The 13106-nt window shown below is 45.9% G+C and overlaps 1 protein-coding gene across 3 annotated transcripts in view; it reads left to right on the top strand.

The window, feature by feature from the left end:
• Positions 1-13106, top strand: part of PLCG1 (phospholipase C gamma 1) — a 186967-nt gene that overhangs the window by 84115 nt on the left and 89746 nt on the right. For all 3 annotated transcript variants that reach the window (XM_063960251.1, XM_063960252.1, XM_063960250.1), the window contains one exon: positions 5187-5234. In XM_063960251.1, the coding sequence (XP_063816321.1) occupies positions 5187-5234 (48 nt within the window). The remainder of the gene's footprint in view (positions 1-5186; positions 5235-13106) is intronic.

Here is a 13106-nt window from a genome sequence, read left to right as displayed (position 1 = left end):
CAAGTCTGCTCTGCCGGCTTCCCCGTCAGAGAGGGAGCTAGTGTTGGCAGCAATCCAAAAATTGTATATTCAACAGGTGATTGTCACAGTTCCTCATCTCCAGCAAGGAGAGGGATATTACTCAACCCTGTTTGTGGTCCCGAAACCGGACGGTTCGGTCAGACCCATTTTAAACCTAAAATCCCTGAACCTGTACTTGAAGAGGTTCAAAATGGAATCACTCAGGGCGGTCATCGCCAGCCTGGAGGAGGGGAATTGGATGGTGTCCCTGGACATAAAGGATGCTTACCTTCATGTTCCGGTATTCCCTGCTCATCAGGCGTTCCTGAGATTTGCAGTGCAGGACTGTCACTACCAATTTCAGACGTTGCCGTTTGGGCTTTCCACGGTCCCGAGAATTTTCACCAAGGTAATGGCGGAAATGATGGTGCTCCTGCGCAGGCAGAGGGTCACAATTATCCCATACTTGGACGATCTCCTCATAAAGGCAAGATCTCGGGAGAAGTTGCTGGACAGCGTGTCTCTGTCCATGAAGACGTTGCAGTTACACGGCTGGATTCTCAATATACCGAAGTCCCAGCTAGTCCCTACAATGCGTCTAACTTATTTGGGCCTGATTCTAGACACAGACCAGAAAAAGGTTTTTCTTCCGGTCGAAAAGGTTCAGGAGCTCATAGCCCTGGTCAGGAACCTATTAAAACCAAAACAGGTTTCAGTGCATCATTGCACGTGGGTTCATACGAGGCCATCCCTTTCGGCAGGTTCCATGCGAGGACTTTTCAATGGGACCTCTTGGACATGTGGTCCGGGTCCCATTTGCAAATGCATCGAAGGATCACCCTGTCTCCCAGGGCCAGGGTAACGTCCTGGAGTTGAGGGCCATATACAACGCCCTGCGTCAAGCGGAGGAATTGCTTCGGGAAAAACCGGTTCTGATTCAGTCAGACAATGTCACGGCAGTGGCTCATATAAACCGCCAAGGCGGAACAAGGAGCAGAGTGGCCATGGCAGAAGCGACCAGGATTCTACGCTGGGCGGAAGGCCATGTAAGCGCGCTATCAGCAGTGTTCATCCCGGGGGTGGACGACTGGGAGGCGGACTTCCTCAGCAGGCATGACCTGCATCCGGGAGAGTGGGGACTTCATCAAGAAGTCTTCGCACAGATCACGGGTCGGTGGGGACTGCCTCAAATAGACATGATGGCATCCCGTCTCAACAAAAAGCTAAAGCGGTATTACGCCAGGTCAAGGGACCCTCAGGCGGTAGCGGTAGACACTCTGGTGACACCTTGGGTGTTCAGATCGGTCTATGTGTTTCCTCCTCTTCCTCTCATACCCAAAGTGTTGAGAATAATAAGAATAAGCAGGGTCAGAACAATCCTCATTGTTCCAGATTGGCCACAGAGGACTTGGTATCCGGAGCTGCAAGAGTTGCTCACAGAAGATCCGTGGCCTCTTCCTCTAAGGCAGGACCTGCTGCGGCAGGGGCCCTGTCTATTCCAAGACTTACCGCGGCTGCGTTTGACGGCATGGCGGTTGAACGCCGGATCCTAGCGGAAAAAGGGATTCCGGAGGAGGTCATTCCTACCCTGATCAAGGCTAGGAAAGACGTGACGTTAAAACATTATCACCGTATATGGCGAAAATATGTTTCTTGATGTGAGGCCAGAACTGCTCCTACGGAGGAGTTCCATTTGGACCGTCTACTTCACTTCCTTCAAACAGGAGTGACTTTGGGCCTAAAATTAGGGTCCATAAAGGTCCAAAATTTCGGCCTTTTCCATTTTCTTTCAAAGAGAATTAGCCTCTCTTCCTGAAGTACAGACTTTTGTGAAGGGTGTGCTGCATATTCAGCCTCCCTTTGTGCCTCCGGTGGCGCCTTGGGATCTTAACGTGGTGTTACGTTTCCTCAAGTCACCTTGGTTTGAACCACTCAAAACTGTGGAGTTGAAATACCTCACTTGGAAAGTGGTCATGTTGTTGGCATTGGCTTCGGCAAGACGTGTTTCAGAATTGGCGGCTTTATCACATAAAAGCCCATACTTGGTTTTTCACGTGGATAGGGCAGAGTTGAGGACTCGTCCTCACTTTCTGCCAAAAGTGGTCTCATCTTTTCATGTGAACCAACCTATTGTCGTGCCTGTGGCTACACGGGACTTGGAGGATTCCGAGTCCCTGGATGTGGTCAGGGCTTTGAAGATTTATGACTAGAACGGCTAGAATCAGGAAGACTGAAGCTCTGTTTGTTCTGTATGCGGCCAACAAGGTCGGCGCTCCTGCTTCAAAGCAGACTATTGCTCGCTTGATCTGTAATACGATTCAGCAGGCGCATTCTACGGCAGGTTTACCATTGCCTAAATCGGTTAAGGCCCATTCCACTAGGAAAGTGGGCTCTTCTTGGGCGGCTGCCCGAGGGGTCTCGGCATTACAGTTGTGCCGAGCAGCTACTTGGTCGGGGTCTAACACCTTTGCAAAGTTCTTTAAGTTTGATACCCTGGCTGAGGAGGACCTCCTGTTTGCTCAATCGGTGCTGCAGAGTCATCCGCACTCTCCCGCCCGTTTGGGAGCTTTAGTATAATCCCCATGGTCCTTACGGAGTCCCAGCATCCTCAAGGACGTTAGAGAAAATAAGATTTTACTTACCGGTAAATCTATTTCTCGTAGTCCGTAGAGGATGCTGGGCGCCCGTCCCAAGTGCGGGCTTCTTCTGCAAGACTTGTATCTAGTTGTTGCTTACATAAGGGTTATGTTATAGTTTATCGGTTGAACCGAGGCTATGTTGTTGTTCATACTGTTGACTGGGTAGTGTATCACAAGTTATACGGTGTGATTGGTGTGGCTGGTATGGATCTCGCCCCCTTAGATTTACAAAAATCCTTCCTCGTACTGTTCATCTCCTCTGGGCACAGTTTCCCTAACTGAGGTCTGGAGGAGGGGCATAGAGGGAGGAGCCAGTGCACACCCAGAATCCAAAGCTTTCTTAAAGTGCCCTATCTCCTGCGGAGCCCGTCTATTCCCCATGGTCCTTACGGAGTCCCAGCATCCTCTACGGACTACGAGAAATAGATTTACCGGTAAGTAAAATTTTATTTTGGCAGGAACACCCTATTGCAAAGTCACCACAAATGGCATACTCCACAAGCTAGACGCTAGGGTGACTAGAATGAATAGTGGGTCAATCTTTTTTTTCTGACAGTGCTGACAGGACAGCGGCACAGCCCAAGTATTACCCCTGAGTTGTGATAGTGTTGCCGTGAGTTCTGATAGTGTTGATAAGAGTTATTTCAGGGGTAGTGTCAGTTCAACAGTCCATGTCTACATATCTCTGGGATAGTCCCTGGGCTCCTTATCTCATATATGCTCATCCCTGGAACAAAGCTACACGAAGAGAATATCAAAACTCCAAGTGGAATATCAAGCTCCATTTTTGTTTTTTTGTTTAGTTACCCCTCAGAGGACTGTGTATGCTGTAAATTTGAAATTTTTTATCAGGTCCCCCACCAGAGATATTAGGTCAGTTTAGGTGAAAAACAAGCAATTTCAAAGTGCTCTAATAAAAAAAGTAGACAAGATAGATAACTCAAAATTGGTTTGGCAAATCTTTGACTAGATTACAGCTCTGAAATTGTATTCCTTCCCACTGAAATGCAATCCAAAAAATAGATTTTTTTAAAAATCTGACAAATATCTCATAGTTATATCCCAACAAAAATGTATCTTGAGATGTGTGGAAAATGAATTTTATCCCAGCTTTCTATGACTTTTCTGAGCTGAGATAATGCATTTACCCCAAACATCCGCAACAGTTAAAAATGTCAAATGCCATGATACAAAAATGGCTGCCATGTTCATATGAAGGTAAATAAAAAATAAAGTAATGGTGGTTTCTGACTAACTTACAGGGGTCATCACACTCAAAAAAAAATATTTTACATTTTTTTTTTATATGGATTGACCTATATGTAAAAATAAAAAATTTTAAAGGAAAAACTTTATTTCTAACATAAAACTCCATTTTGTCTAGTGTTTTGGGTATTAACTTATACAAATATGACTGAAATTTGTATTGAAGGTTTGTGCAAGGTTGTTTACTTCATTAATGTTTATGCATAATCAGCATTTTTTTTGACGTTCAAAAGTCTGCTTTCTTTGTAGAAAAAAATTTAATGTACAGTTTAATAGAGAACAAGTATTTATGCTTCTTTAAATAATTGACAAAACTCCCTTTCTTTTTGTTTTCATTACATTGGGAAATATATACCAGCATGCCCAAACAATATGCATGTGTTATTAAAGAAGTCACAAAAGTGTAACACTTAAGCTGGGTACACATTAGACGGGCTGGTCATCCCGATTTTGCTTGAACTCCCGGACAAACACTATGGTGCGTACACACTGTGCAATCTTTGGAACGACGACAGACCTGTGTGTATGGCAGGTGGGAAGATGCAAGGAACGACATACGGTAATGCGCAATAGTGCGTACACACTGGACGACGTGGATGATTTGTCGTTCTGATTCTGCTCAAAACAACAAATCGTTCAAAAAATCATTTTAATGTGTACCCAGCTTTAGTAATGGCACATAAATTATTATTGGGCTCTGAAAGATCAGATCTATACAAAATACTAATCAGAAAGCAATGATGATACTATATAAATCCAATTGTATGTATCACTACAGAAAATGTTCCGCACTAACCATCTAATTTATTAGGCTGTATGTAAATACGGAGTCAGTTTAATGTAGAGAAAAACTATTAATAGTAGCGATCCAGGGAAATGCATAATAAATGACCTGTATGATGAAATAGCGGTGACAACTAACTTTCCTTCACTATGTTCATTGTTTTCTGTTTTTTTGGGGGGGGATTTGTTTTCCTCTTGCTGTAATACTAGACCTCTGTGCTATGTTTTTGGTGCTTGTAAAGCGACTTTGCGTTCTACTGGAGAAAGCACTGTATAAATATAATAATAATTATTATTAATAATAATAATATTTTTTTTAAATATTATTATGTATTAAAATGTACCACTCGCAAAATAAACTGAATTGCCTGGAGTACCAAAAGTTAGCAACCACCCTGCCAAGCTTCCATCTGCTTCTTCACCTGACATTATTGGTCAGACCTAACATGTGAGCAGATTGGTGATAACATTAATAATTGTACTTCTTTCACGCTGCAGGTGGTTACGGAAACAGTTCTATTCCTTGGACAGAAATCGAGAAGACAAGTGAGTGTGTGGAAGTGCCCAAATTTAGGCCTTGTCTGTCAGATGAATCTGAGACATAACTATTAGTTAATCAATAATCTGGGACATACAAACCATTATATCACAGAGTTGTTTGCACTACCTTGGCAAGGAATACATATGTATTACCGGCGGGCGGGATGCCGGCTGTCAGTATCCCGACAGCGGCATCCTGCCCGCCAGAATTCCGGCAGCAGGGAGAGCGCTTGCCACGCTGTGGACGTGGTGGCTCGCTGCGCCTGCCACAGGTACTATTCCCACTCTATGGGTGTCGTGGGATTCTGGCTGTTGACATTCTTGGCTGTCGGGATACCGGCATCTGTATCCTGACTGCCTCCATTTGGTAGAGCACACACACCATAATATTGCAGCCTGTCACCCCTAAACTACTGCTATGTTGGCTAATAATCCTGACAAGATCAATAGGCTCATTATCAGGCTTGGCAGCAGACGACTTGTATTGGCCTGTGTGTGGTCACCCACACTAACAGACCGCAATGGAACCAGGACTGAGCTAATCACCTGATCTCAGAGAAATTCTCTGACCTTCCCAGAAAACCTAAAATAACACATACTGGGGGTAATTCTGAGTTGATCGCAGCAAGATCTTTGTTAGCAGTTGGGCAAAACCATGTGCACTGCAGGGGAGGCAGATATAACATGTGTAGAGAGAGTTGAGGCCCGTACACACTGGTCGATCGCGGGACCGTCGGCCAGTGTGTATGGCCGATACGTCTGTGAACTCCGTCGTTCACAGACGTATCGCGTCGGCCCCGCAGCACAGCCGACGGACAATATATCTACCGATATATTGGCTCGTCGCTGTGTGTGTACGGGCGGTCGGCCGATTGCCCGTACACATGCTGCAGCGGCCGGCGGTGATTGACCGCTGAACTGGGCGGGCGTGTGTACACGCCCGCCCAGTTCATGACGTCAGTCCCCGACGGATTGAGCAGTGTGTATGCTGAACACACTGCTCGATCCGTCCATAGATATATCTGCAGATCAATTGATCTGCAGATATATCTGTTAGTGTTTACCCACCTTTAGATTTGGGTGGGGTGTGTTCAATCTGCAATCTAAATTGCAGTGTCAAAATAAAGCAGCCAGTATTTACCCTGCACAGAAACAAAATTACCCACCCAAATCTATCTCTCTCTGCACATGTTATATCTGCCTCCCCTGCAGTGCACATGGTTTTGCCCAACTGCTAACAAAGTTCCTGCTGCGATCAACTTAGAATTACCCCCACTGTGTCATACATAAGGCTCAGGTACATTGTATATACGTTCTTAACTTGGGAATGTCATATGCCTTAAAACTCCTCCTGGGTTTCCCTGGGATGCTGCAGAATCAATATAATTGTACATGCACACCATCATTGTTTTAGCAGAGTTGTAAGCTCTATTTCCTGCCCCCCATATCACAGCAGTATACACCTACATAGAGACTACATATATTGTGGCCTCTGCAAATAAATTAACATTTCTGTCTACTTTTTTTTATTTTATTTTTTTTATTATGTGTGTGCATATTTATGAAGTGCCATCCTATTAGACATACATTGATGGAATCCTGATGCAGTGAAAGAACAAACAGTGACTTGAAATAGAAGATAAAAATGGTACTGCCAGAATGAGTTTAAAATCTAAAGATGGGTACACACTAGAAGAAAAATTCAGCAATATGGCAATTTCTGACTAAAATGGCCAATAATTGCTATGTGTGTATGCAGCACACTTGCCCGGTGGTTGGTCCCAAAAATTTTTTTTTTTGCTCCATAAATAGTGAGTGCTGCACTGGTGATGTCATTAACTTCATTTAAAACATAGAATGTGATGGCAGATAAGAACCACTTGGCCCATCTAGTCTGCCCATGTACACGCGCACACACACACTAGGGTTAATTTTTGTCAGGAGTCAATTAACCTACCAGTATATTTTTGGATTGTGGGAGTAAGCCCACCAAGCCCAGGGAGAATATACAAACTCCACCGTTAGTGGTTTGAACCCATGACCTCAGTGCTGTGAGGTCATTGTTATTAGTATTGTTGAGAACAGTACAGTGTGTACACTACCTTGCCCGATTCTGCTGTCAGTTGTATGGAGACACTAATTGATGAGACCCATTGGAATCTAAAGGATCTTTTAGAACTGACAGCTTATTGGGTGTATGTTGTACGAGTTGGTCAGAATACTATAGTGTGTACCTAGCTTAAGAGGTGCAGGGAATTATTTATATATAAGGTAGTGACCTAACGGTTACAGCTGCTGGTGGGGATAGTGTATGTATGCCTACTACTGTCAAAGCAGTCGTTGGTGAATGGCATTTTTCTGCAGCTACCAGTACTGTAGGTTACACCACTGGTGCTACATAGTAATATGATTGAGTAATAGTCATTTTAGAAATGTTAAGACTGTCAACTGCTGACAATTGTGGCTCCCATTTGCTTTTTGTGTGTGCGTCTTCTGGCTTGCTTTTGTGCTGCTTGTACACTGTTGTGCTATCTGCCACCTTGGAGTAGTGTTCAACGCTGGACACAGGATGCTTGGTCACCTTGTTCGCAAAGTCCATGGCAGCATCTGCAGCCTCCAAGGAAGCCATGGATGATATGGAGGATGTACAGAGCTGACAGCTGCACTGACTTGTGCTCACTGGCTCCAGTAGCAGAACTCAGAGTAGTAGAATCAAGCACTTGATTCCCTCTGAAGATCTGACAAGTCATACATCCTTCTGTATCAGATTAGACTACTGCAGTGCCCTCTACCTTGGTCTCCAAGCAAAAGAATTGCACTGCTTACAGCTGGTACAAAATGCAGCTACCAGGCTTTTAACCAGCCAGCCCCATTCCAGCCACATAACTTCCTATGCTGGCTGCCTGTAAGATGGTGAACCGCTTTCAAGATTGGCTTGCTGACTTTTAAAGCCCTACGTGACCAGTGCCCTTGATACCTGAAGCAGCATTTGATTCCAAACTGCCCCACTCGATTACTGCAATCTGTAGATGAAGGACTTTTAGCAATACCTAGAATCTCCTAGAATTCATCTGGGGACTGAGCCTCTAACCATGCCGCTCCAACTCTATGGAACTCGCTTCCCCGCACAGAGGCCCCCACTCTAGAATCTTGCAAAAACAGACTCAAGACTTTCCTGTTTACTCAAGCATTTCCATAATGTCCCTTTGGTACCTTCATGCTCTCTGTATTTTATGAAAAGCTTTTGTGTACTTCATTGTTTCTGTACTGTATTATGTTCATTCTATCTGTTAGCACCTTGAGTCCTATTGGAGACAGAGCGCAATATAAATAAAAATTGGTATTATTATTATTATTATAATTTTTATTAATAAACAACCTGTCCTCCTACACTGCTCAGCACAACGCTGATTTCCCTCAGCTTTCACAAATGTGTAACTGTTGCATATTTGTGGGAAGATGACTGTGGGCTGTAGGGCACAGAGCGGTCTAAATGCAGCCACCTCTTCTCATATTTCACATGCCAAATATCTACTTCTCTAGATTTTTTTTTTTGTGTTAAATGTTATTTCTCTATCGTCCTTGTGGATGCTGGGGTTCCTGAAAGGACCATGGGGAATAGCGGCTCCGCAGGAGACAGGGCACAAAAAGTAAAGCTTTCCAATCAGGTGGTGTGCACTGGCTCCTCCCCCTATGACCCTCCTCCAGACTCCAGTTAGATTTTTGTGCCCGGCCGAGAAGGGTGCAATCTAGGTGGCTCTCCTAAAGAGCTGCTTAGAGAAAGTTTAGCTTAGGTTTTTTATTTTACAGTGAGTCCTGCTGGCAACAGGATCACTGCAACGAGGGACTTAGGGGAGAAGGAGTGAACTCACCTGCGTGCAGGATGGATTGGCTTCTTGGCTACTGGACATCAGCTCCAGAGGGACGATCACAGGTACAGCCTGGATGGTCACCGGAGCCGCGCCGCCGGCCCCCTTGCAGATGCTGAAGTAAGAAGAGGTCCAGAATCGGCGGCTGAAGACTCCTGCAGTCTTCTAAAGGTAGCGCACAGCACTGCAGCTGTGCGCCATTTTCCTCTCAGCACACTTCACACGGCAGTCACTGAGGGTGCAGGGCGCTGGGAGGGGGGCGCCCTGGGAGGCAAATGAAAACCTTTTTTGGCGAAAAATACCTCACATATAGCCCCCAGAGGCTATATGGAGATATTTAACCCCTGCCAAGATTCACTAAATAGCGGGAGACGAGCCCGCCGAAAAAGGGGCGGGGCCTATCTCCTCAGCACACAGCGCCATTTTCTCTCACAGAAAGCCTGGAGAGAAGGCTCCCAGGCTCTCCCCTGCACTGCACTACAGAAACAGGGTTAAAACAGAGAGGGGGGGCACTGATTTTGGCGATATTGAGATATATATAAAGATGCTATAAGGGAAAACACTTATATAAGGTTGTCCCTATATAATTATAGCGTTTTGGTGTGTGCTGGCAAACTCTCCCTCTGTCTCCCCAAAGGGCTAGTGTGGGTCCTGTCCTCTGTCAGAGCATTCCCGGTGTGTGTGCTGTGTGTCGGTACGTGTGTGTCGACATGTATGAGGACGATGTTGGTGAGGAGGCGGAGAAATTGCCTGTAATGGTGATGTCACTCTCTAGGGAGTCGACACCGGAATGGATGGCTTATTTAGGGAATTACGTGAGAATGTCAACACGCTGCAAGGTCGGTTGACGACGTGAGACGGCCGACAAACTATTAGTACCGGTCCAGGCGTCTCAGAAACACCGTCAGGGGCGTTAAAAACGCCCATTTACCTCAGTCGGTCGACACAGACACAGACACGGACACTGAATCCAGTGTCGACGGTGAATAAACAAACGTATTTCTCATTAGGGCCACACGTTAAGGGCAATGAAGGAGGTGTTGCATATTTCTGATACTACAAGTACCACAAAAAAGGGTATTATGTGGGAGTGAAAAAACTACCTGTAGTTTTTCCTGAATCGGATAAAATAAAATGAAGTGTGTGATGATGCGTGGGGTTACCCCGATAGCAAATATTGGCGTTATACCCTTTCCCGCCAGAAATTAGGGCGCGTTGGGAAACACCCCTTAGGGTGATAAGGCGCTCACATGCTTATCAAGTGGCGTTACCGTCTCCAGATACGGCCGCCCTCAAGGAGCCAGCTGATAGGAAGCTGGAAAGATATCCTAAAAAGTATATACACACATACGGTGGTTATACTGCGACCAGCGATCGCCATCAGCCTGGAGATGCAGTGCTGGGTTGGCTTGGTCGGATTCCCTGACTGAAAATATTTTATTCATATAGAGCATTTAATAGGATGCATTCTATATATATGTACGTGAGATGCACAGAGGGATATTTGCTCTCTGGCATCAAGATAAGTACGTTGTCCATATCACCCAGAAGATGTCATGGACACGACAGTGGTCAGGTGATACAGATCCCATACGGCACATGGAAGTATTGCCGTATAAAGGGAAGGAGTTAGTTGGGGTCGGTCCATCGGACCTGGGGACCACGGCAACAGCTGGGAAATCCAACCTTTTTACCCCAAGTTACATCTCAGCTGAAAAAGACACCGTCTTTTCAGCCTCAATCCTTCCTTTCCCATGAGGGCATGCAGGCAAAAGGCCAGTCATATCTGCCCAGACATAGAGGTAAGGGAAGTAGACTGCAGCAGGCAGCCCCTTCCCAGGAAAAGAAGCCCTCCACCGCGTCTGCCAAGTCCTCAGCATGACGCTGGGGCCGTGCAAGCGGACTCAAGGTGGGGGGGTAGTCTCAAGAGTCTCAGCGCGCAGTGGGATCACTCGCAGGTTGACCCCTAGATAGTACAAGTATTATCCCAGGGGTACAGATTGGAGAGTCGAGACATCTTCTCCTCGCAGGTTTCTGAAGTCTGCTTTACCAACGGCTCCCTCCGACAGGGAGGCAGCATTGGAAACAATTCACAAGCTGTATATCCAGCAGGTGATAATCAAAGTACCCCTCCTACAACAAGGAAAAGGGTATTATTTTTCCACACTATATTGTGGTACTGAAGCCAGACGGCTTGGTGAGACATAGTCTAAACTGAAATCTTTGAACACTTACATAAAAGGTTCAAATCGAGATGGAGTCACTCAGAGCAGTGATAGCGAACCGGAAAAAAGGGGACTATATGGTGTCCCTGGACATCAAGGATTACCTCCATGTCCAAATTTGCCCTTCTCAACAAGGGTACCTCTGGTTCGTGGTACAGAACTGTCAATATCAGTTTCAGACGATGCCGTTTGAATTATCCACGGCACCCCGGGCCTTTTACCAAGGTAATGGCCGAAAAGATGTTTCTTCAAAGAAAAAAGGCATCTAAATTATCCCTTACTTGGACGATATCCTGAAAAGGGCAAGTTCCAGAGAACAGTTGGAGGTCGGAAGAGCACTATCTAAAGTAGTTCTACGACAGCACGACTGGATTCTAAATATTCCAAGAATCGCAGCTGTTTTCCGACGATACGTCTGCTGTTCCTAGGAATGATTCTGGGCATAGTCCAGAAAAAGGTGTTCCTCCGGGAGGAAAAAGCCAAGGAGTTATTCGACCTAGTCAGAAACCTCCTAAAACCAGGCCAAGTATCAGTGCATCAATGCACAGGAGTCCTGGGAAAAATGGTGGCTTCTTACGAAGCGATTCCATTCGGCAGATCTCAGGGGATTTGCTGGACGAATGGTCCGGATCGCATTTTCAGATGCATCAGCGGATAATCCTGTCTCCAAGGACAAGGGTGTCTCTTCTGTGGGGGCTGCAGAGTGCTCATCTTTTAGAGGGCAGCACACTCAGCATTCAGGACTGTGTTCTGGGGACCACGGATACCAGCCTGAGAGGCTGGGGAGTAGTCACACAGGGAAAAAATTTCCAAGGAAGTGTGGTCAAGTCTGGAGACTTCTCTCCACATGAATATACTGGAGCTAAGGGCAATTTACAATGCTCTGAGCCTAGGAAGACTCCTGCTTCAAAGTCAACCGGTGCTGATCCAGTAGGACATCATCATGGCGGTCGCCCACGTTATCAGACGGGGCGACACAAGAAGCAGGAGGGCAATGACAGCAAGGATTCTTCGCTGGGCGGAAAATCATGTGATAACACTGTCAGCAGTGTTCATTCCGGGAGTGGGCAACTGGGAAGATTTCCTCAGCATAAATGAATTCCACCCGGAAAAGTGGAAACTTAATCTGGAAGTTTCCACATGATTGTAAACCGTTGGGAAAGACCAAAGGTGGTTATGATGGCGTCCCACCTGAAGCGCCAGGTCAAGAGACACTCAGGCAATAGCTGGGACGCTCTGGTAACACCGTCGGTGTACCAGTCGGTGTATGTGTTCCATCCTCTGCTTTTCATACCCAATGTATTGAAAATGATAGGAAGGAGAGGAGTAAGAACTATACTCGTGGCTCCGGTTTGGCCAAGAAGGACTTGGTTCCCGGAACTTCAAGAGATACTAAGAAGGGTCTTGATTCGGCAAGAACCGTGTCTGTTCCGGGACTTACCGCAGCTGCGTTGACGCCAAGGCGGGTGAACGCCGGATCCTAAGGGAAAGAGGCATTCCGGAAGAGGTCATCCCTACCCTGGTCAGAGCCAGGAAGGAGGTGACCGCACAACATTATCACCACTTAGGTGAAAATATGTGCCAGGGTGTGAGTCCAGGAAGGCTCCACGGAAGAATTTCAACTAGGTTAATTTCTACATTTCCTGCAAACAGGAGTGTCTATGGGTCTCAAATTGGGTCCATTAAGGTTCAAATTTCGGCCTGTTGATTTTCTTCCAGAAAGAAATTGGCTTCAGTTCCTGAAGTCCAGAAGTTGTTAAGGGAGTACTGCATATACAGCCCCT

This window comes from Pseudophryne corroboree, chromosome 3, assembly GCF_028390025.1.
Source record: "Pseudophryne corroboree isolate aPseCor3 chromosome 3, aPseCor3.hap2, whole genome shotgun sequence".
Taxonomy (NCBI): domain Eukaryota; kingdom Metazoa; phylum Chordata; class Amphibia; order Anura; family Myobatrachidae; genus Pseudophryne; species Pseudophryne corroboree.
This window is presented reverse-complemented; position numbering and strand designations above follow the sequence as displayed.